This window comes from Budorcas taxicolor, chromosome 5, assembly GCF_023091745.1.
Source record: "Budorcas taxicolor isolate Tak-1 chromosome 5, Takin1.1, whole genome shotgun sequence".
Lineage (NCBI taxonomy): Eukaryota > Metazoa > Chordata > Mammalia > Artiodactyla > Bovidae > Budorcas > Budorcas taxicolor.
In genome coordinates this window covers 37,464,396-37,489,227 of record NC_068914.1, presented here as the reverse complement: position 1 = coordinate 37,489,227, position 24,832 = coordinate 37,464,396, and the positions used below count along the sequence as shown (strand labels likewise).

The 24,832-nt window shown below is 43.1% G+C and overlaps 1 protein-coding gene across 1 annotated transcript; it reads right to left on the bottom strand.

Annotated features, from left to right (window-relative positions):
• Positions 1 to 861: 861 nt before the first annotated feature.
• On the bottom strand, positions 862 to 21,133 carry RBM34 (RNA binding motif protein 34). The gene is made up of 11 exons (XM_052640123.1): positions 21,013 to 21,133; positions 20,730 to 20,904; positions 20,386 to 20,522; positions 15,490 to 15,718; positions 13,953 to 14,012; positions 9,364 to 9,407; positions 6,900 to 6,983; positions 6,692 to 6,755; positions 4,443 to 4,482; positions 4,104 to 4,222; positions 862 to 1,278 (listed from the first exon to the last, which is right to left on the bottom strand). Exons 1-11 carry the CDS (start codon positions 21,063 to 21,065, stop codon positions 1,000 to 1,002), a joined length of 1,284 nt encoding a protein of 427 aa, XP_052496083.1. The 5' UTR covers positions 21,066 to 21,133; the 3' UTR covers positions 862 to 999.
• Between the last annotated feature and the right edge of the window lie 3,699 nt (positions 21,134 to 24,832).

Here is a 24,832-nt window from a genome sequence, read left to right as displayed (position 1 = left end):
GCGCCACAACTACTGAGTCCATGTGCCCTTTAGCCTGCGCTCCACAACCCACTTGCTGCAACTAGAGAAAAGACCAAGACTCCGTGCAGCCAAAAATATATAAAAATTTTTTTAAAAAATTGAAAAGTAAAAATCTGCCTTATAGCAAATTTACCAAGGACTGCAATAACCAATCTAATCACCAATTAAGAATAAGAAATCAGACCTACATTTGATATAAAATTCCTGCTTAGTTATTAGGCTGATGAAATAAAATTAAAACCTAGAACTCCACTTATCATAAGTACAAAAGAAAGGAAGAAAAATGACTAGCTGTCATATACCAGCCCTTAAAACTTTACTCCTCAGGGATTATCACTTGACCTCAGATCAATCAGTATTCCTACTTTTGTTCAGATACTTTGTCTAGGTACAGTAAGTATTAAGGTTGTTTCATTTTTCTTTAAATTTACTCACTTTTAAATTTAGTCTCATCCCAAGTAATTCTTTGGACGGAGGAGCCTGGTGGGCTGCAGTCCTGGGGTCGCTACAAGTCAGACACGACTGAGCGACTTCACTGTCACTTTCTGTGTTCATGCATTGGAGAAGGAAATGGCCACCCACTCCAGTGATCTTGCCTGGAGAATCCCAGGGACGGAGGAGCCTGGTGGGCTGCCGTCTATGGGGTCGCACAGAGTCAGACACGACTGAAGCTACTTAGTAACAATAGCAACAAGCAATTCTTAAAAATGACAGGTATATTTGCAACATAGGGTAAAATAATACATAACCACTAAAATTCTAAATGTTCACCCTACACTTAAAATCATCTCTCATACAATCAACAGTATTACATGATGACTACATCTTAAAATAGTTGCTTCAAAGGTAGTATTACAACATGAGTAACTGAAAAAGCGTCCATGTTTCACATATATAAAAAATTCTGAAACTCAGTACATGGATTTATCTCAATTTTATTACCAGTAGTCAGTGAGGGAAAATAAAAGCTTCAGGTTGTTACTTCTGCTTTTTCTGTGTCTTGGTTCGTCTGCTTTTCTTCTGTCCTTTCTTTTTCTTCTTCATGAGAACAGCTTTCTCTCCAATAAACAAACCTTTAGAATTCTGTGCACTTTTTGAAGCAAAGTTAAGTCCCTGCTTAGGTTTACTGACATTCTTCAAACTAGGATTTGAATTTTGTTTTAACTTTTCTTTATGGACAGAACGCATGACTCTGAGTTTTCTTCCCATCAGTTCAGAATTATTTAATTTCAGAGCAAGATGAACAGCATCTGTATTCTGTAATAAAAATCAATATATTAAATTTTACAGAAACTCATCTGCAAAGAATCTAGCAAAATTACAACTTTTATGGATTAGAATAATTTTCAAGCTTGTAATACAGAAACCCCTGTCGGGAATTCCCTGGCAGTTCAGTGGTTAGAATTCTGCGTTTCCACTGCAGGGGGCACAGGTTCCATCTCTTGTTGGGGAACAAAGATCCCACCTGCCTCAGTGTGGCCAAAGAAAGAAAAAGCAGAAACCCCGCTCATTTCCACAGGTAGGAAGTCCAAGCCCCAGGGTTCCAGCAGCGGTGCTGGCAGTTCTAATCATGGACCCTCAGGCGTTTCTCCCCAGGAAGCACTTAGGCTGGCTTGTCAAATGACCAGGTAAGCCCACAATCAAAGAGGCTTCATTTTTTCTCAATGTAAAATGAACTTTCAACTAAGGAGATCAATCCTAGGTGGCCTTTTAAAGCAATGAAGCTCCTCCTCACGAGTCTCTTCCTGCAAAGCCCCTGCTGCACTGGTTGATATGAGAACAGAGAACTCTATTACAGTACTTGAGATGTCAGACCAGATGCCTTCAAGGTGCCATTTAAACCTCAAATACGGTTACTCTTTTATTCTAACTCAGTGTTAACAACTCTAAATATTCATGACGTGTTATAGGGGTTTACAAACTTATCAGTAGTCAGAAGACAGAGAGCAGAGAGACAATGAGATTGTTACACCACAGTCATGGATGGAAGCATCAGGATGTGAGTCCCTTCCTTCAAACCCATCTGGTCCTACATACGAAGAGCCTTAAAAACTGTCACATGTCTTGATCTGGTTAGTGATAACCCACTGGGGAACTTTCCTAAAGAAGTGATCCAAAAATGGAGGCAAAACATTTGAAGGAAAAAACAATCATTCCAATTTCATTATTATAGGGAAAGAGAGAAAACAGCACACAGGTGTGATATTTGGGAAACAGTTAGGGGAAAAGACAGTATGAATTATGTTACATCCCTCAGTGGAACATACTTACATAACAGAGAACAACACAGAGGCAGGCTACAGAAGCTTATGTTCACAATATTAAGTGTGCCCACAAAAAGGCAGAGGCAGAAACTGAGAGGACACATATGATGGGGTGATTGAAGAGGGAAGAAAAGCTTAAGTGCCTCTGGGTTGTACATGTATTCCCGTAATTTTAGACACAAGATACTGGTTAATATTTAGCGAACTAAATATAAATTGTGTAACAAAAACAAATTTTCTTCTAGCTGAGTGAACAGTCAATTTTCTCCTTTTACAGTAGGTAGAGATTTGGAGATTTAGTACCTTTAATGTTGTTTAGTCACTAAGTTGTGTCTGACTCTTGAAGACCCCATGAACTGTAGCCCATCAGGCTCCTCTGTCTATGGAATTTCCCAGGCAAAATACTAGAGTGGGTTGCCATTTCCTTCTCCAGGGGATTTTCCCCAACCGAGGGATCAAACCTGCATCTCCTGCACAGGCAGGCAGATTCTTTCCTGCTGAGCCACCAGGGAAGCCCAATACTTTTAAAAGCCAGCATCTAAAACATTATTTAATGAAACAACTGACAAAGGATTAATTTCCAAAATATACAAGCAGCTCATGCAGTTCAATACCAGAAAAACAACCCAATCAAAAAGTAAGCAGAAGACCTAGCACACATTTCTCCAAAGACATACAGATGGCTAATAAATGCAGGAAAAGATGCTCAACATCGCTCACTATTAGGGAAATGCAAATCAAACTACAATGAGCTATCACCTCAACTGGTCAGAATGGTCATCATCAAAAAATCTACAAACAATAAATGTTGGACAGGGTGTGGAGAAATGGCAACCTTTTTGCATTGTTGGTGGGAATGTAAATTGATGCAGCCACTATGGAGAATGATATGGAGATTCCTTGAAAAACTAGAAATATACCTACCATTTGACCCAATAATCCCACCACTGGGCTTAAACCCCGAGGAAACCATAACTGAAAAAGACGCGTGTACCCTAATGTTCACTGCGGCACTATTTCCAATAGCTAGGACAGGGAAGCAACCTAGATGTCCATCGACAGATGAATGGATAAAGAAGCTGTGGTACATATACACAGTGGAATATTACTCAGCCATAGAAAGCCATTTGAGTCAGTTTTAATGAGGTGGATTAAGATACAGTCTATTATCCAGAGTAAAGTTAAGTCAGAAAGAGAAAAACAATAGAGTATATTAATGCATATATATGGAATCTAGAAAGACAGTACTGATGAACCTATCTGCTGGGCAGCAGTGGAGATGCAGACACAGAGAACAGACTTATGGACACAGTCGGGGAAAGACAGGGCCTGCACTGACAGAGTAACATGGAAACATACCAATGTATGCAAACTAGCCAGCCAGTGGGAATCTGCTATATGACGCAGGGAGCACAAACTCGGCGCTCTGTGAAAACCCAAAGGGGTAGGATGGGGTCGGAGGTGGGAGTGAAGTTCAGGAAGGAGGGGACATGTACACCTATGGCTGATTCGTGTTGATGAATGGCAGAAACCAACAGAATACTGTAAAGCAATTATCCTCCAATTAAGAATAAATACGAAAGATACAAAAGTAGAAATGAATAAATAAAACATTATTTCATGACATTAACATGGAGAAACAATTAGGACATTGCACGGTTAGATGCAATGTAGGAACAGTGCTCTATTATGGCAGGTTATGAATTGACTTAAGGTGCAATTCGAGAGTGACAGCGAGAGTTATGGCTGAATGATGCGACAGCAGGGACAGCCTCCCCCAGCACTTCAAGGACAGTGACGACACATTAAACTCTGTACCTCAAAGAGCACGTAGCCAAAGCCTCTGCCGACTCCAGTAACTTGATCCCGCACAATCCTCACAGCCACAACGTTCCCACAGGCCAAAAAGTGCTTCTCAACTGCAGATTCTTCAACTTCTAAAAACAGGTTCAACCAAAGGGGAAGTGAGGACTTTGAATCGCCTCAGGAAGTTGGAGATGTTTAATCACACATCAAGGTAAGCACAGCCTTGAAGTAATTAGTCAAGTTACACTCCACACTTTTGAAAGTCTTAAAGCAAAACGCTGAGTGACCACTCGGGTGTTATTTGCATTACTTCAGTGACAAACAGATAGTTTTTTATTTAAACAAACTTACTGTATGGGAGATTTCCCACAAATACGGATCTCTTGTCCCTCTGAAACACACAATAAAAAAATCAATCATGAAAGAGAAAACGGAAGTCACTTTGAAGTCCACTCTTTCCCTCACTGCACATGTCTGACGGGGCTCCATCTCCTGATTCCCCTGCCTATCAGGCCCCTGTTGGATTTGGCTTCTGCCATCTTTCCCGCAGGAGTGTGAGCCCCAGAGTGAGGAGTGGCTTCTGTTCACAGCTGGCACTGACAACATGGCAGTGCTCAAGAAAGGCCTGCTCCTTTGGAGGTGGGCACACTTTTTCTATAAAGGGCCAGAAAGCAAGTATTTGTGGGCCAGGCAGTCTCTGCTGTTCCCCTTGCCTCTGCTGTTAAAGCAAAATAACATGAAACTAATAGGCTTCCCCGGTAGATCAGTGGTAAAGAATCCACCTGCCAATGCAAGAGACTTGGGTTTGATTCCTGGGTCAGAAAGATCCCCTGGAGGAGGAAATGGCAACCCACTCGTGTTCTTTCCTGAAGAGTCCCATGACAGAGGAGCTGGCGGGCTACAGTCCATGGGGTTGCAAAGAGTCGGACACGGCTGAGCACGTAATGGGTATCATTGTGTAGCAATAAAACTTTATTCACAAAAACAGGGAGCAAACATTGGGCCCTCAGGCCAGTTCGCTATTTGGTGCCAGGCCCACCATCAAAGCCAGGACAGTCAGCCCGGCCTTGGTCATTTCTCACCTAGCTAACCTCACACCGACAGTAACACATTCTGCCTCTGCAGTGAATTCTTACCAACTCATGCTTCTTTCACTTCAAGAGACCCCAAGGAAAAGCTTCTGAACAAAATCCAGACTCCTTGACATGGCAGGCCGGGGTCATCATGACTGCCCTCCACCTACTTCTCCAACAGCAACTCTGACTGTGGCCTCTCCTCAGACTCTACCCGCTAATAACTGTACCAAGCTCTTGGAACCCCCACAAAGGATTAGGTTTTGGTCCCACCATGCACAGTGTTTAACATTTTTTTGTCCATATAACACTGATAGGACACCTGTTCTCCAGGAAACCCTCCTTTGTCCTTTCTTGCTGACAACCTCCCACACTGCGTGGCCCATTCCTGAGCTGACGTTTATGACAGAATTTATCATACCAGTGCCGTGGTCAGCCCATCTGCTCACCTTTACCTTTACGCTGCGAACTCCTAGACAGCTGAGCCTGTGTCTCAGCACCAAACACCTGACACAGAGCAGGGACGAGACACTGCTAATGAGTAATGTAACTCGAGACCTTAGTCTATAAATAAGGTGCTGGCTCCAGTGCTCTTTAATATACCTTTCAGCCACTCACTCTAGGATTATTGGATCTGATGTAGGAGTGGGAACCACTTTTTAAAAAATTAACTTATTTTAATTGGAGGCTAATTACTTTCCAATACTGTAGCGGCTTTGCCATATACTGGCATGGGTCAGCCATGGGTACACATGTGTCCCCCATCCTGAACCCCCTCCCACCTCCCTCCCCATCCCATCCCTCTGGGTCCTCCCAGTGCACCAGCCCCGAGCACCCTGTCTCATGCATTGAACCTGGACTGGTGATCCATTTCACATATGGTAATATACATGTTTCAATGCTATTGTCTCAAATCATCCCACCCTTGCCTTCTGCCACTGAGACCAGAAGTCTGGGGAACCACTTTCTTGAAGCTAATGCTGACTTGAACTTCCCTGGTAGTCCAATGGTTAAGACGCTATGCTTTCAATGTAGGGTGCGCAGGTTCAATCCTTGGTTTGGGGAACTAAGATCCTACATGCCACATGGCACAACCAAAAAGAAAATAAAAATCAAAAGCTAGAGCCTTCCCAGGTGGTTTAGTGGTAAAGAATCCACCTGGCAATGCAGGAGATGTGGGTTTAATCCCTAGCTTGAGAAGATCCCTTGGAGGAGAAGTGGCAACCCACTCCAGGATTCTTGCCTGGGAAATCCCGTGGACAGAGGAGCCTGGCGGGCGACAGCCCCTGGGGTTGCAAAGAGTTGGCCACGACTGCAGTGACTGAGCACAGCAAGAATGAGCAACGCTGACTTAAGCCCTCGCCCGCCCCCGGCGCCCACGCTGAGACCACAGAGGGCAGAGGTGCTTTCCTCTCATTCCTCATGCTCCCGGCTAACCCAACTCCTCTCCCAGCACACGCTCAGAAAAAAACGTTCTTCTCTACACTACTCGAGCGAAATTCTTCAGACAGTGCAAGAACTACTTACGGAGGAGGTCTCAGTTGCAAGATCCACTCTAACACGAAATCCTTCTGCAAACTGGGCCCCATTTCTGTTATAAATATGAAGGGAAAATGGCTGTTAAAAACAGGCACTGAGCTACTGGGGTATTTAATCTGAAGTGAACCCAGAGAATAAAAGATAGCTGGACTCATAGTAGAATAATTCTGTTCAAACATCAAAGAGACAAAATTACCTTTCCAGTGCTTTTGTAGCAGCACTCTCGTCCTTAAACACAACGTAAGCATTAATATTTTTCTGATCGGGATGAATTTTACGCCTACATTAAAAAAAAAAAAAAAAGACTGTAAAATTTGCTAATCCCAAAGTCACTAAAATAAATACAGCTTGTTTTACACTCTCAATCAACACCTATGACAAGAATTTCTGGGAGGATTTTCATAAATTCTTTTCATAAACATTTAGTAATAACCCAAAAAATAACACACAACTTGTACAGATAATGGTGAAACGCGTGACCTACGCCCTCTTCCCAGTCATAACTGTGAGAAAGCAGGAGGACACCCCAGGCAATCCCACCGCATGACAAACTGTCAACTTTGCTGCAGCTCTGTATCTAATACACACATAGATGGGAAAAACAACTTGCTTTTTTCTTTTTACTGTAAAATAAACCTGTAAACAAACCTGTAAACGTGTACAGCTAAGAAAATTATTAACAGGGTAATACCCAAATAGCAACCCACTCCACTATTCTTGCCTGGAGAATCCCATGGACAGAGGAGGTTGGCAGGCTACAGTCCATGAGGGCTGCAGAGAGCTGGACTCAACTGAAGCAACATAGCACTTAGCACCCTTGTAGCCTCTCTGTGGCCCCAACAACTACAGCACTTCCTGTCCTCCTTCAAAGGCAACCACCACTCCCACCTTTATAGGAACTACTTCCCTGCATGTCTATGTGGTTTTATCACCCAAGTGTCTACCGCGAGACATACTTTGGTCTTGTTCAGTTTTCCACTTGAAAAGTCTTTAGAATCCTGTTTAATCTGATTCACCATTTATCTATCTTATAGTTTGACCTAAAGAATTTCCCTGGAAAAAACTGACCAGCCAACAGCAATCATGAGGCACTTCTGATTTGAAGATGCATTTTGGCAGAGGAACCAGAGATCAAATCGCCAACATCCTCTGGATCATTCAAAAAGCAAGAGAGTTCCAGAAAAACATCTATTTCTGCTTTATCGACTATGCCAAAGCCTCTGACTGTGTGGATCACAATAAACTGTGGAAAATTCTGAAAGAGATGGGAATACCAGAGCACCTGACCTGCCTCTTGAGAAACCTATATGCAGGTCAGGAAGCAGAAGTTAGAACTGGACATGGAACAACAGACTGGTTCCAAATAGGAAAAGGAGTACGTCAAGGCTGTGTATTGTCACCCTGCTTATTTAACTTCGATGCAGAGTACATCATGAGAAACGCTGGGCTGGAAGAAGCACAAGCTGGAATCAAGATTGCTGGGAGAAATATCAATAACCTCAGATATGGAGATGACACCACCCTTATGGCAGAAAGTGAAGAGGAGCTAAATAGCCTCTTGATGAAAGTAAAAGAGGAGAGTGAAAAAGTTGGCTTAAAGCTCAACATTCAGAAAACGAAGATCATGGCATCTGGTCCCATCACTTCATGGGGAAATAGATGGGGAAACAGTGTCAGACTTTATTCTGAGGGGCTCCAAAATCACTGCAAATTGTGATTGTGGCCATGAAATTAAAAGACGCTTACTCCTTGGAAGGAAAGTTATGACCAAACTAGACAGTATATTCAAAAGCAGAGACATTACTTTGCCAACAAAAGTCCGTCTGGTCAAGGCTATGGCTTTTCCAGGAGTCATGTATGGATGTGAGAGTTGGACTGTGAAGAAAGCTGAGCGCTGAAGAATTGATGCTTTTGAACTGTGGTGTTGGAAAAGACTCTTGAGAATCCCTTGGACTACAAGGAGATCCAACCAGTCCATTCTAAAGGAGATCAGTCCTGGGTGTTCTCTGGAAGGAATGATGCTAAACCTGAAACTCCAGTACTTTGGCCACCTCATGAGAAGAGTTGACTCACTGGAAAAGACTCTGATGCTGGGAGGGATTGTGGGCCGGAGGAGACGGGGACGACAGAGGATGAGGTGGCTGGATGGCATCACTGACTCAATGGACGTGAGTTTGAGTGAACTCCGGGAGTTGGTGATGGACAGGGAGGCCTGGCGTGCTGCAATTCTTTGGGTTGCAAAGAATTGGACACAACTGAGTGACTGAAGTGAACTGAACTTTGAGCTTAAAAATGTTAGGTATAGGAAATGTGTACCTTAGAACTGATGAAATGTGATACTTGTGATTTATAATAGAATATTTAGATGCAAAACTTTCTTAATTCTCTTCACACAGTATGTCTGATTAAACATCTCTGAAATTTCTCATTTTTCATGGCACGTTTCAAGTTATTCTGCAGTTCTTTCTCTGACTCTACAGCTTACGTTGAAGCTTGAAGACAAACATCTGACAAATTTATAAGTTGTCATAGGCGTTAGAAACAATAAACCATGATGGTTCATCCAAATATAAACATTTGTGAGGTTAAGAAATTATCTCATTTTTCACCAAAATGGAAGAGAACTTACAAGTACTCCCTTTCTCTAATTATAAACTTACTTTATTGCCGCCAACTTTTTGGACAAAGTTCCCTCTGCTGGAATCTTTAAGAGAAAAAAAAGGTATTACAGGAAAGTCATCATTTAACATTATTTCAAAATAATTATATTTTAATTAATTGAATTATAAATACCTAACTCCAATATGGAATAAAAATGAAGGAAATACTGAATCAGAAACAACGGTCCTAGTGTTGTATGAATGGGACCTTGGGGCTGAGGACAAACATTTCCAGTGACAGTGCCATATCCAGATTTCACAGGCAGCAACTCTCAAACGAGGCAGAAATAACGGATGACTCGAAGGCGTTGCTGGTCATGTGAGGAGACAATGTTGTTGAAGACACGTGAAGAGTGTTAACGAAAATCGCTTTATAAAATGAGCATGGAAAAAGGGGACACTTCTAAGTTGGCATTTTATTGAATATGCTATGATTTTAAATATATCTAACTTAAGTGAAAAGGAGTATGTCAAGGCTGTATATTGTCACCCTGCTTATTTAACTTTGATGCAGAGTACATCATGAGAAACGCTGGGCTGGAAGAAGCACAAGCTAGAATCAAGATTGCCGGGAGAAATATCAATAACCACAGATATGCAGATGACACCACCCTTATGGCAGAAAGTGAAGAGGAACTCAAAAGCCTCTTGATGAAAGTAAAAGAGGAGAGTGAAAAAGTTGGCTTAAAGCTCAACATTCAGAAAATGAAGATCATGGCATCTGGTCCTATCACTTCATGGGAAATAGATGGGGAAACAGTGTCAGACTTTATTCTGAGGGGCTCCAAAATCACTGCAGATTGTGATTGTGGCCATGAAATTAAAAGACTCTTACTGCTTGGAAGGAAAGTTATGACCAACCTAGACAGCATATTCAAAAGCAGAGACATTACTTTGCCAACAATGGTCTGTCTAGTCAAGGCTATGGCTTTTCCAGGAGTCATGTATGTATGTGAGAGTTGGACTGTGAAGAAAGCTGAGCACTGAAGAACTGATGCTTTTGAACTGTGGTGTTGGAGATGACTCTTGAGAGTCCCTTTGACTGCAAGGAGATCCAACCAGTTCATTCTAAAGGAGATCAGTCCTGGGATTTCTTTGGAAGGAATGATGCTAAAGCTGAAACTCCAGTACTTTGGCCACCTCACGCAAAGAGTTGACTCATTGGAAAAGACTCTGATGCTGGTAGGGATCGGGGGAAGGAGGAGAAGGGGACGACAGAGGATGAGATGGCTGGATGGCATCACCGACTTGATGGACGTGAGTCTGAGTGAACTCCGGGAGTTGGTGATGGACAGGGAGGCCTGGCATGCTGCGATTCATGGGGTCGCAAAGAGTCAGACACGACTGAGCGACTGAACTGAAATGAACTTAATTGATAAGTAATATAAGAAGACATGACACTTCACTCATATCTCTATGAGTTTATATATGTCAATTGGCAAAAACAAAACAGAACCCTTCAGTATCTGTCTTCGGAGAAATAATGGAATCTCTCTTTTTTCAGGAACATGCCGTTTTCAGTCATATACAGTACCTAAGAGTGACGGGAACAGGTAGGGAACGCTTTATGGAGAAGGTGGAAATTCAAGTCAACAATGGTAACTAACAGCAATGTGCCAAATACCACCAGGCACTGTGAACAGGCAGGTAAAAAGATACAAATTGCCAAGTCCACAGTCCAGGGCTCTCTATGAACACCAATCTTATTCAGGGCAGTCACTATAAATCTCTGGAAAACTTGTCTTTTAGTCATTTGATAGTTTACATAGTGAAAGTAAGAAATTTGAACTACTCCTTAGTCGGTCTTGCTCAAACTAACAAATGGTAACGCTCTCAGAATATAGACAGAAATGCAGTCCAAGACATGAGAAATGCCCACATGAATAATCCACATGTGAATGCCAGGCATCAAAACACATCTACTAGGCTTTCTAGGAGCTCTCACGGACCTGTGCCCTGCTATTAAAGATAAGAATGAATAGATATAGCATAAGACAATAAATTACAAAAAGGATTCAGAGGGGAAAAAATACCACTTGGTGTTATAAAGTATCAAAAAGCATTGAATAAGTGATATCTTAAGTGCCTTCTGAAAAATACATATTATCTTGATGAGGAAAATGAGAATTTAAGGATTCCCAGACTATATATATATATACAGTGAAATACTACTCAGCCATAAAAAAGGAAATCTTGCCATTTGTGACAATATGGATATATGCCGAGGGTATGCTAAGGGAAATAAAGACAAATACCCTATGATGTCACTTATTCATGCAATCTAAAAACCAAAACAGGGAATTCCCTGGTAGTCCAGTGGTTAGCACTCTGTGTTCTCACTGCTGAGGGCCCAGGTTTGATCCCTGGTTGGGAAACTAAAATCCTACAAGCCTCATAATATGCCCAAATAAAAAAACAAAATAAAACTCAAGAGATACAGAGAACAGATTGGTGGTGACCTAGAGAGCAGGGGGTAGAGAGTGGGCAAAATGAGTGAAGGGGCTCAAGTGCACAGTGACAGATGGTGACTAGACCCATGGTGGTGACCGCTCTGTAGTGTGAACAGACACTGGACTGTTACACTGAACACCTGAAATTAGTGTAATGTTACATACCAATTTTACCCAAGTTAAAAAAACAAAGAACTGAGCAAAAGGATGCAGGTGGGAAGGTCCAAGTATACGATCTGCTACAAGCGCAGCGCCCAGGCTGCAGGACAGTCACGTGTGGAAGAGTGCAGGGCCCCAGGGCCACCCTGCGCAGACCGTCAGGATGTCGGGAGGAACAAACAGCTAGAAAAATGACAAGATTTGGGGCACCTCCGTACATATTTGATGTGAACCAGGTGCAGGTACTGGTGACCCAGCAGGCAGCCGGGCTCACAGTCTGGTGGCACAGAGGAGCAGCATCACCATGTCCCAGCCGCCTCCTAAGGACCACTGTGAGTGCCGGCTGCCGCAGGGCGGGCGGCGGCATCACAACGTCCCAGCCGCCCCCTAAGGACCACAGTGAGTGCCGGCTGCCACGGGGCGGGCAGTGGCGTCAAGGCCACCTCCTAAGGACCACAGTGAGTGCCGGCTGCCACAGGGCGGGCGGCAGCATCACAACATCCCAGCCGCCTCCTAAGGACCACAGTGAGTGCCGGCTGCCGGAGGGCGGACGGCAGGGTCACCCCACACACCAGTAATTCAGGGATACGGAAGAATCAGGGCTGGCTCCTCAAGGAGAACACCAAGCCAACTGCGTGTATGTGTGTTTGTGTGCGTGTAATGTTCACGGGAGGGGAGGTGGAGGAGAGGGATTTCAGGTTGGGAGTTCCAGGAAGAAGTGCTTTAGGAAGAGTAAGTAGACAGAGGTGTGTTGGCTACACGTGAGGCAGACTGAAAGCAGCAACTGCAGCAGGCCTCCGCAACTATTTTGGCAAGAAGTGAAAACTTAGGTGGGACAATGCACAAGGAAAGGAATGAATCAACTTCAGAAGAAACCACAGTTGAAAACCAGGCAGGGATGACAAGCAACAGGCTGGATGAGCCAAAGAAGAGGCCACGGCTGGCAGTGTGAGCGGTACTAAAGAACAGGTTATCAGCAGATGGCATGGGACGGGGTCGGGGATCGATGCAGGTGAGGTGAGCACAGAGGGGCTGGCAGGACAGCCCTGTGGATGTGTCAGGCAAGGGTCTGATATGAGGAAACAGGACTCAGAAGGGCTGACAGAAGATGCACCTGATGAACGGAAGAATCTAACACCATGATAGTAATTATGGAGGCTGCGCCAAAACCTTGAGAAATGCCTACTTTCAGAGAAGTGGGCAGTTTTGCCCGCTGGGGACGTTTGGCAATTGGTTGTTACGACTGGGGTGGGAAGGATGCTACCGGGACCTAGTGGGCAGAGGCCAGGGATGCTGCATTACAAAGGTCAGTGTCCAACAACACACAATTAACCAGCATCAAATGTCAATCGTATCAAGGTTGAGAAACCCCATTTTAGAGACTCATGTTGAGAGACAGCAGTTTGAAACAAGGAATAAACATTTCTTACATTCTAATACATATTAATTATATTTTTTAAAAAATCTATGAATGCTGCTTCTTCATGGTCCAAGGAACATGGCTGTAACTGGTCTACAGAGCACTCAACTGGTGAAATCTGATTCCATTCACTTCCATAAAGTTTTAACATTAAACTGATTACACATACTTTATCTTTCTATGTCACAGCATAAGCACTGCTCTGCAGAGTCAGGCAAACCCCCCATATGAACAGCTGGGATTCCAGAAATGCTACTCAATAGGTTGAACATCTCCACCTGTTCAACTGACTCACCAACAAAAGTCACAGATCCACTCTCCAAAATATACTTACGAAGGATATCGTTTTACTATGTGAACTCATTAAATTACCCAACAAAGTCCAAGGGTCAGTAATAGACAGCAGGTGTGACTCTGCATTGGCGCTAGATTTGAGCATGTTGATTCTAAAGGTTAAAGTCAAGGGCTCCTTCATCTCACTAACAAACCAACACATGAAAAAGTCTGATTTACACGCAACACATTTTCAGATGATGTACTTTCAAGGAAGGAAAACATACCAGAGAACGAAATCGTACAGATTCTATCTGTCCATACTCTTTAAAAAATGACTTCAGCTTCTAAAAAAAAGAAAAAGATACATATATTTTAGTCCATTTTAAGAACATCAAGTAAGTACCACAAAACAGAATTAAGTAAAATGGTTGGATAATCTTTTCCTGCCACGTTTCAAGAATATTTCAGGAAAAGTAAGTAACTATTCAGTTAGAAGACAAGTTTTTACTGAAACTTATGTAAACAAAAAAAACACATTCATGTTACTATCCCTGAAATACACATTTCTGCCTTTCAATCTTTCAGAATCTTTTACTGCATGTAAACTGGTACTCTATGTGTCATAGATTCTGTCATCTTTCCACACTGGCTTATTTAAACCAGAAATGGATTTTAAGGATGCTTATGTCGCTATGGGAAATTTCCCAATTGCCTGGAACTGAGACCATCAGATTCAAGAAAAATCTTTGGGTGAATTGTATACATTATGCTTATGACTGGCTCAGGATGTGACGAACGTGTGTATCTGACAGCTCACACAATAATATCTATAAGCAACTTTAATTCAAAAATAACTTATTAAACTTGTAAAGCTCCACAAACACTCCCCTCCCTTGAGCCCTTATAATCTAACATGAAGATAAGTAACCAAACTGAAACTACGCTACTATGGAAAATGGATTATGTTCTACAAAATAATCACCCATCAAAAGCTAGGAGACAAAAGGCCAAAGGGCCGAGGGAAAAACCAGAAAGTAAGCTTCTTGTACTGTTTTAAGAAAGTGGAACTGAAATCGTTCCTCGAAAGATAAGCAGGATTTTGACCCAAGGGATTGCCATCAGGGTGACTATCACATGAACACACAGAAAGAAAAGGGCATGTCTTGGTTGATTGAACTCCACATAATGGAGGAAACTCAGGAAGGATGGATTCATTCACATGACAAATATTTATCAAGCCTCTACTACACATCAGGCACTGTTTCAATGCTAGTGACAGAGACATGAAGAAGAAAAACACACATCCCTGCAAACACTGTGCTTCTGTTGTCGTGGCATGTAACAGAAGAGAACGCTGGAGGAAAAAAACAGAGAGAAGACCCCTGCGACAGTTCAGACAAGATTTGCAAAAGCCCGAATTAGAGCAGAGAATGGAAAAGGAGCAGGTGGATGCTGGAATGAATCTATCAAATGATTTATATAGTCATTTATAATGAAAGTATGTATTAATGACTTATTAATTATGTACTTATTCAATAAAGTGATATGGCCTTCCCGGGCGGCTCAAACAGTAAAGAACCTGCCTGCAATGTGGGAGACTTGGGTTCCGTCCCTGGGTTGAGAAGATTCCCTGGAGGAGGAAACGGCAACCCTCTCCAGTATTCTTGTCTAGAAAATTCCACAGACAGAGGAACCTGGTGGACTGCAGTCCATGGGTTTGCAAAGTCAGACATGATTGAGCAACTAACACACAAACACAAAAACAAAATTGTGAATTAATAATTTCCCTGCATGTTTATAATATACAGACTATACACTCACCTTCTTCTTACAGGTGACAGGCAAATTCCCAACAAACACAGTTCTCTCATTCTTTAATCTCTCTTCTTCTTGGTTGATTTGAATTTTCTTTCTTTCATTTACAACCGTCTCTTCTACATCATCAAGTAATTCTTTATCTGCAACTGTAACACCAGGTTGAGAATTTTTCCTTTTCTGCCCTTGTTTCTGCTGAATTTCTTCTAAATCAGCACTTGCTAACGCATCTTCTCTTTTGAAGCCAAAAAAAAAAAAAAAAAAAGAGGGCGTGGAAGTCAGGTCTAGCATTTGACAAAGCACAGATTAGGAATGCTTCCCACCTCCTGGCTTTCCTATAAACTTACCATTCATAAATACATCTACATTTAAATAGCGTTATCAAAATGTGACTCATATCTTCAGGAAACTCAAGAGTTAGCAAAAGTTAAGGTCAATTTCTGAAAATAGTTTAAAACTGCCAACTAATTAAGCAACAAAAGTTCACCCAAACAAAAGCTGGTTCACTTGAAGTTCTTGGGGATTTAGCTTACCTGCTGCTGCTGCTGCTGCTGCGTCGCCTCAGTCGTGTCTGACTCTGTGCGACCCCATAGACGGCAGCCCACCAGGCTCCCTCGTCCCTGGGATTCTCCAGGCAAGAACACTGGAGTGGATTGCCATTTCCTTCTCCAATGCATGAAAGTGAAAAGTGAAAGTGAAGCCGCTCAGTCATGTCTGACTCAGCGACCCCATGGACTGCAGCCCACCAGGCTCCTCTGTCCATGGGATTTTCCAGGCAAGAGGACTGGAGTGGGGCGCCATGGCCTTCTCCAAGTTTACCTTCTACCAGTGCCTAATTATACTCTCTGCTCTAGAATTCTAGAGTTACTGCAGCACTCCCAGGGGCTCTGTTAAGGTTAACAGACCAGCAAAGTACTTAACTTTGTAAAACCAATCTGACTAACAGGAGAGACCAGATTTCCTACTGCAATATTTAAAGGACTGCTTATCAAAATTATTGGCTTGGCCAAAAAAGTCATTTGGGTCTTTCCATAAGATGTTATAGAAAAACCTGAATGAACTTTCTGGCCAACCCAATGAATTCTGCCAGTATTGTAAAGAATTGGTGCACTTGGATAAGCACACCAGTCCAGAAAGAGAACTGGACCAGGAACTTAGGAGTGAGGGGCAAGAATGAGTAGTAGGCATCATCAAACTCATTCATTCATTTGCTCAATATTTACTACTCAGTTCTAGCCTCTGAGGATACAAAGATAAGCAGACCATTAACAGTCTAGTCTCTGAGAAGACAGGCAAGGTTCACCATAAAATAGTAACATGTATAATACCTGGTGTAGAAACATAAAAGAAACAAGAGACATAAGGCAGTATACAGCACGTGGTCAGCATCAGTGAATGATGACCATTATCATCCCTCCACTAGACCACAAGCTCCACTAAGGAGAGGGTATATGCCTAGTTTTTCCATTTACTATGGCATTTAAGGTACCTAGCAGGAGTGAGATGAAATGAGACGCAATAGTAAGACAGGAACCAGATCAAGAAGGACCACGCCTGTTATGCAGAAATGCTTAGACTTTATCCCACAGAAGACAAGGAGCTCCTGAAGACCCTGAAGGTGCCTGAAAGAGGTCATTTGGGCAGCAGCTGCTGTTCAGTCACTCAGTCGTGTCGACTCTTTGGGACCCCATGGACTGCAGCATGCCAGGAGGTTTCCCTGTCCTTTACTGTCTCCTGGAGTTTGCTTAAATTCACGTGCATTGAGTCAGTGATGCCGTCCAAACAGCTCATTCCCTGTCGTGCCCTTCTCCTCCTGCCTTCAATCCTTCCCCGCATCAGGGTCTTTTCCAATGAACTGGTTCTTCGAATCAGGTAGCCCAAGTATTGGAGCTTCAGCATCAATCCTTCCAATGAACACCCAGGACTGACTTCCTTTAGGATGGACTGTTTGGATCTCCTTGCAGTCCAAGGGACTCTCAAGAGTCTTTTCCAGCACCACAGTTTGAAGGCATCAATTCTTTAGCATACAGCCTTCTTTATGGTCCAACTCTCACATCTGCACATGACTACTGGAAACACCATAGCTTTGACTAAAGCAGAGCAAAGTGATGTCTGATTTTTAATACTCTATCTACATTTATCACAGCCTTTTCTTCCGAGGAGCAGTCGTCTTTTAATTTCATGGCTGCAGTCATGTCTGCAGTGTTTGAAGCCCAAGAAAAAAAAGTCTGTCACTGGTTCCACTTATCCCCCTTCTATTTGCCATGAAGTGATGGGACCAGATGCCACGATCTTAGTTTTTTGAATACTAAGGTTTAAGCAAGCTTTTTCACTCTCCTCTTTCACCCTCATCAAGAGGCTCTTTAGTCCCTCTTCACTTTCTGCCATTTGAGTGGTATCTGCATATCTGAGGTTGCATATTTCTGCATATTTCTCCCGACAGTCTTGCTTCCAGCTTGTGATTCATTCAGCCTAGCATTTCACATTATGGGCAGCAGAGCAGAAGATAATTCTAGAACAGAGTTATGAATGCGGAAAGGCTGGGTAAGGGAGACCAGTAAGGAGACAGTTACAACTGCAGGCATCTCAGAAGACCACAAACCCGCCAGAGCAAAAGAGGTGATAGAAAGGGAAAGCGTATCATAGAGAGAATTAAAAGACAGCATCATTAGGACTTGGCAATGTATGAGAAATGTGGGGAAAAGAAAGAGTCTAAGATGACTCCCATGTCACAGGCTCAGGCAACGGGAAGGCTGATGGCACCACTCATGCAGAGGAACAGGTATGATGAGGATAATGAGATCAGTTTGAAGCATCCTGAATTTGATGTGTGTATGAATAAGCCAATGGGCAGCAGAATATCGCATGAGAGGACACTGCCAAAGAACTGATGCTTTGGAACTGTGGTGCTGGAGAAGACTCTTGAGAGTCCCTTGGACTGCAAGGATCCAACCAGTCAATCCTAAAGGAAATCAACTCTGAACATTCATTGGAAGGACTGATGCTGAGGCTGAAGCTCCAACATATTGGCCATCTGATGCAAAGAGCTGACTCACTGGAAAAGACCCTGGTGCTTGGAAAGATTGAGGGCAGAAAGGGATGACAGAGGACAAGACGATGGATGGCATCACCAACTCAATGGACATGAGTTTGAGCAAACTCTAGAAGATGGTGAAAGACAGGGAAGCTGGCGTGCTGCAGTCCGTGAGGTTGCAAAGAGTCGGACATGACTGAGCAACTGAACAACAAGAACAATGAATAGGCTGACAAAAAGATCAAGCAATAAAGATCAGGGGATTACCCTGATGGTCCAGTGGGTTTCCCTCGTGGCTCAGACAGTAAAAAATCTGCCGTCAATGTGGGAGATCTGGGTTCGATCCCTGGGTTAGGAAGATCCCCTGGAGAAGGAAATGGCAACCCACTCCAGTATTCTCGCCTGGAAAATCCCATGGACAGAGGAGCCTGGAGGGTTACAGTCCAGGCAGTCGCAAGAAGTCGGACACGTCTGAGCAACTAACACTTTTACTTTCACCAGCGGCTAAGACTCTGCGCTCCCAAGGCAGGGGACCCGTTTTCCATCCCTGGTCAGGGAATTATATCCCACGTGCTGCAACTAAAAGATCCCTCATGTCGCAACTAAGACCTGGCGCAGGCAAATAAATCTATGTTTTAGAAAGAGAGAGCGAGATCAGAATGCTAGAGCCACAAAGACTGGGAGACTGCCCAGATTGATGGGTATAAAAAAGAATCATGAGATGACCAAGGACAGAACCCCAAGCGAAATGGACATTTAAGAAACATTCAGAAGGAAAGGTGCCTGAGATAACAGTGAGAAGGAACAGAGAGAGAACTGGAAACTCGGAAGAGGCTGACATCAAAGAATGCAATAGCTTCGAGAAGAATAGCAACCACGTGACATGTAAAAGAGAGGGCTGCAGTTAGAGGCAATGCTCCCTATTAAATGCGGCACCTAGGTCAGAATGGCTTCCCTAAGCACTGTTTCAGAAGTATGGTCAGATCAAATAAAAAAATTAACAACCAGAGTGCCAGTGTGTGGGAGAGAAGATAGATCAAGAAAAGGAAGAGAGAGCTAGTGGAGATTTCTAAAAGCTCAATGATGAAAGAAAGATTTGGGGGTCACATATGCCTGTGGACAGTTGGATTTCTTTAAGATGAGAATCTTTAAGAGAATCTTGAGTGGACAGATCAAAGATACAGGAAAAAGCAGAAATGGATATAGGTATCTGATGGCATAACCTCTGAGAAGACAGAAGAGGTATGTGATATATATAAACAGTACAGGTGACTGCGGTAATCTTGGACAGGGAGTAAGACACCCTTCCCTGAAAGGGGAAGAAACTAAAAACCGTGCATAGCTGCAATCAGGAGGAGGACATAATTCACAACTGTTAGCAATTCATGACTCTCAGAACAAGTAACAAGACCACCTGCGAACAGAGATATAAAGAGCATTAAGAAAGTGGTCTAGAGACTGAGGAAAGTTAACTAGAAACGTATAGTCTTTAAAAAATAAACTGTTTTTTAAAAAAATTGAGCTAATGGAGGAATCTGATCTCTGACTAAGTTTAAAAAAACCAAACTCATCTTTTATATACATGCAGTAACATTTATAGATGAAATCTAAGTCTTAGGTTTACTTCCAAACAATGAGGAAGATATTAACAGGATAAAGATGAAAACAAGCTTTGCCAAGTATTAATTACTGCTGATGCTGGGTACTCTTTTCAATTTTTGAATATGTATGGGACTTAACATAATAAAAAAATTTTAAAGAGAACTATGAAGGAAGGAAAAAAACTAAAATGAATATTACCAGTGTAAGAATCTCAATTTTGTTACCATCTGGTTTCTTTACCATCAACTTAAAAGAATTTTACCAACCTGTTTGCCAACTTCTTCTCTGCATCAGAAAGTTTCTTCTTCACTTTCATTTTTTTGGCAGGTTCTTGCAAAAGTGGCGTTTGGATTTGGGGTGAACTTTTTTCCTCCTCATCTCGTTTCCTTTTTTTGATGGCTTCCTTTCAAAAGTTTAAAGTTATGTTTGAGACCTCATCACTTACTGGTCTTTCTAAAGTAGCATCTTTTCTCTCTCACTGGTACATCCAGTAATGAAAGGTTACTGAAAATTGATCCTATCTGCCCCAGTTTACAAAGCATCCCCTGCAAGGTAGGTTTGTTCTGAAGTTGTTCTAATGGGCCATTCGGAGTAGAACGCAGTGACTTACTTTAGGTACAGGCACGTACACGGGTTGAAGCTGAGGGTTCACAGAACGAAAAAGCGAAGCCAGCCGACCGGTACTGCCTCTGGAGGGTTGCTTGCCGCGGAATAAACTATTGGCGACTTGTCCAACCTCATAGTCTCCTTCCAGATTCCCACAAGCGCCATAATCCGGGTTCTCTCTAGACACGGACGCCAGAGACTCAACGACATGATTCCATGCCGCACTCCTCGCGCCCCGAGCTCCCGAACGCCTTCCCGCCCAGGCAGACGAGCCACGAGCCACTCACCCCTCCTGCGCACTCTTTCTTTTCTCCCGTTTGTTCTTCCCTTCCAGGGCCATTCTTCACCTAAAAGCCTCCCAGCCTGCAGCAGCAGCACGTGAACCCGCACTTCCGGGTCTCGGCTGCTCGGCTCTTGGAGCCACGCCCCTTCCGCCCCAGGAGTCTCTGTGGACGCGCTAGGGGCGGAGACAGCGGGCGAAGGGGCGGGGACAGCGGGCGAAGGGCGGAGATAGCGGATGAGGGCGGACACAGCGAGCCCGCCGGTCGAAGCGAGACTTTCGAATCGGATCGCACTTAACTCTGGCTGAGACCGAGTCTTCTTCCGAGAGTAGTTCAGGTCTGAAGTAGGAACAAGAATCAGCCAGGCTGTGAGTGGGCTATCAATCCAAGAAGGTAAAACACGTACGAGAATCTCTGCGTTGTCGAAGACAGAGGAGGTTTGTCAGGAAATGAGTATTAACAAATGAATCGGTGTGAAGGATACATGGGGCTCCTTAGTGCTGCTCTTGCAACTTTTCTGAAATCTGACATTATTTCAAAGTAAAATTGAGAAGAAATTGTGGAAGACCACAGCTCTAACCTGGGCTTCCCTTGTGGCTCAGATGGTAAAGAATTTGCCTGCAACTCGGGAGACCTCGGTTCAATCCCTGGGTTGAGAAGATCCCCTGGAGGAGGGCATGGCTACCCACTCCAGTACTCTTACCATGGCCGGAGGGAGCCTGGCGGGCTACAGTACATGGGGTCTCAAGAGTTGGACAGGACTGAGCGACTAAGCAGAGCACACGCAAGCTCTAACCTGATCTGCGCTATTATACCAGAAAAAGGAGAACCTTGGCTCTCAAAGCCTGAAGAATCCCCATGGTCAGAGGAAGCTGGTTTCCTCTGACCCAATTCCTTGGGGTCGCAGTTCAGTTCAGTTGCTCGGTCGTGTCCGACTCTTTGGAGTCGCAGAGTCGGACACAACTGCGCGACTAAGCACACTGTATTGGCTCTCAAAGCTAATGCGATTTTCTCAACCTACTCAGCGTGCGTGATAAGTCGCTTCAGTCGTGTCCGACTCTGCCATCCCATGGACTGTAACCCGCCAGGCTTCTCTGTCCATGGGACTCGCCAGGCAAGAATACTGGAGTGAGTTGCCATGCCCTCCTCCAAAGGATCTTCCCTACCCAGGGGTCGAACACGTCTTTAAGTCAGCTGCATTGGCAAGTGAGTTCTTTTACCACTAGCGCCACCTAGGAAGCCCCCACCTCCAAGGTCCAAGCCTCCAAAGCCTGCTTTTTTCCCACCACCTCGTTATTTCATAACCTGTCATTCCTTATTTTTGTTATGCCTTCCTCCACTATTATCCTCCCCTTTACCCCTCATCGTCACCAGCAAAATTGTACCCATCCTTCAAGCCCAACTCACTTCGTAAAATTCCCTGCTATTTACAATATAGAGATGAAATAGTGTCTCTAGATACAAATTGGTGTCTAGATACAAATTGCTATCTGTATTCTGTATCCCCACTCACCATACCTAGTGAATATGTGGTAAACGGACTTTGAAGTAATAAAAGATAAATATTAGATTATCATTAGGTAAGTCATTGACTCAGTAGTTTGGGTGGTGAAAGCAAGTGACCTTGAATCTTTGGGGACAGACTTGCTATTTTTGGAGAGCTGCTTAACAAGTCACTGGGAATGCATGTGACCTTTTTTATAGTCCACATCAGATAACATGATGGAAAACCATTATTTATTTGCTTGGTCCTGATTTTGCCTTGAGTCCCTCAGTTTGACTTCCCGTAATTGTGACCTTGTGGTATCTCACAGAGAAAAACTGTGCGTATCTGCAACTCAAGCATCTCCATCTATTCTATACCATCCAATGAAGATATTCTGTTCAATTTTCTTTCAGAATGTCTTCCAGTCAGATTCCTTCCTCACTCTAACATTCCAAGAATCACTTCCTAGCTGGAGCATGGTAACCTCATTGAATCTGGCTTTCCTGACACTTCCTCTCCACACTAGCCTACTGCATTCCACTTCCAGATGAATCTGTTAAATGCTAAATTAAGATTTGCATCTCCTCTATGTTACCATCCCACCGATCATCGCGTTTCTTGTATGCTCATACACTGCCCTCGTTAAAGCTCTTATGCATGTTTTCCTCAACCAGATAATTTAGTGCTTAATTTTATGATCATATATATATATATATATATATAGAGAGAGAGAGAGAGAGAGAGAGAGAGAAAGAGAGGCTTCCCAGGTGGCCAATGGTAAAGAATCCACCTGCCAAGCTGGAGACACAGGTTTAATCCCTGTGTCGGGAAGATTCCCTGGAGAAAGAAATGGCAAACTGATCCAGTATCCTTGCCTGGGAAATCCCATGGCGGGCTACAGTCCATGGGGTCTCAGGGTCGGACATGACTTAGGGACTAAACAACAAATATATATTACTTCCACAATTAAACCATGAAACTATTCCTCTGGGAGATTTACCTCTTATACATAAAAAATCCATCATACGATGTTAGACAAAATTCCCTAAATAGTAGCTTAAGTTTAGACAAAAGGTGGAGAAATGGCCTTTTGAATTTCAACAAAGAATGAAAGGCAGCCCACACTTCAGAAAGAAAATGGTTAAGTATGAAAGAGACATTGGTTGGAGACAGTTAAAAAATGATCCACACTGCTATTAAGAACTGTTTTTTAACCATTTAGAGATCACCAATGCCTTTGACTAGTTTCTTAAACTTATAAACGCTCTTCTCATGAAAGAGTACAAATACATTTTGTAAAAAACGTTAGGGGTTTCATGAAATCTACTCCACTATCTCTAATCTCCCCAGGTTATTAAAATTAACAAGATCTCACCCTCAGGTTATTTCAGTAGGAAAAAAAGGTTTTGGAGAACACTAAAAAACGTACCATCTTAATTTTATCTGAGATTGTAAACTAGTTTGGTAAAATGTAGTTTAGGTGATCAGGGAAAAAAAAGTCAAATTCCAGAAATGCCATGAAATTCTCGAACTCTCTGGAGAAGCTGGGAAGAAACAGGTAAGCAAGAGGGCAGAAAAACCCAACAGTATAAAACCTGAACTCCAAAGCTGATCATCCTTGTCCTTTAGAGCACTCTTTCTATAACATACCAAGCAGATGATATTGGGAGTTCCTTGAAAAACAGGGTTTCATGATCAGGTAAAACTAAAAACAGTAGGTTAAGGAAAAAACTTTCCTAAAGTTTAAAATATGCTAATATTAGGCTTCCCAGGTGGCACAGTAGTGAAGGATCTACCTGCTAATGCAGGAGACCCAAGAGACCTGGGTTCCATCCTTGGGCTGGGAAGATTGCCTGGAGGAGGAAATGGCAACACACTTCAGTCTTCTTGCCTGGAGAATCCCACGGACAGAGGAGCCCGGAGGGCTACAGTCCATGGGGTCTAAAACAGGTGGATATGACTGAGTGATTAAGCACACACACACTGAAGCTCTAAGGCAATGTGCTATATATAAGCATTTCCAAAATATATTTGATAATAAATTCCCAGAGTACTTCCAAGGAAATACCAGGAATACCAGGGACTGGTATTCCGGAATCTCATTTTTGAGAAGCACTGTTCTATAGATTTAAAAACTCATCCCTTAAATGTTAAACTAACTTCTGTGAAAAGGGTCATCACAAAAGTGAGTCAAAAATAAGCATTTGGGCTTTGGGGCCTTAAAGAAAGTTTTTGTTTTAAAGAAAGGATTTTCTCTTAGTGGAAAGGTCATTAAATGGGGCAAAAAACCCTAATTACTGATTTTAAAGGTTTGGAGCAATACAGTGGTTCTCAACCTAG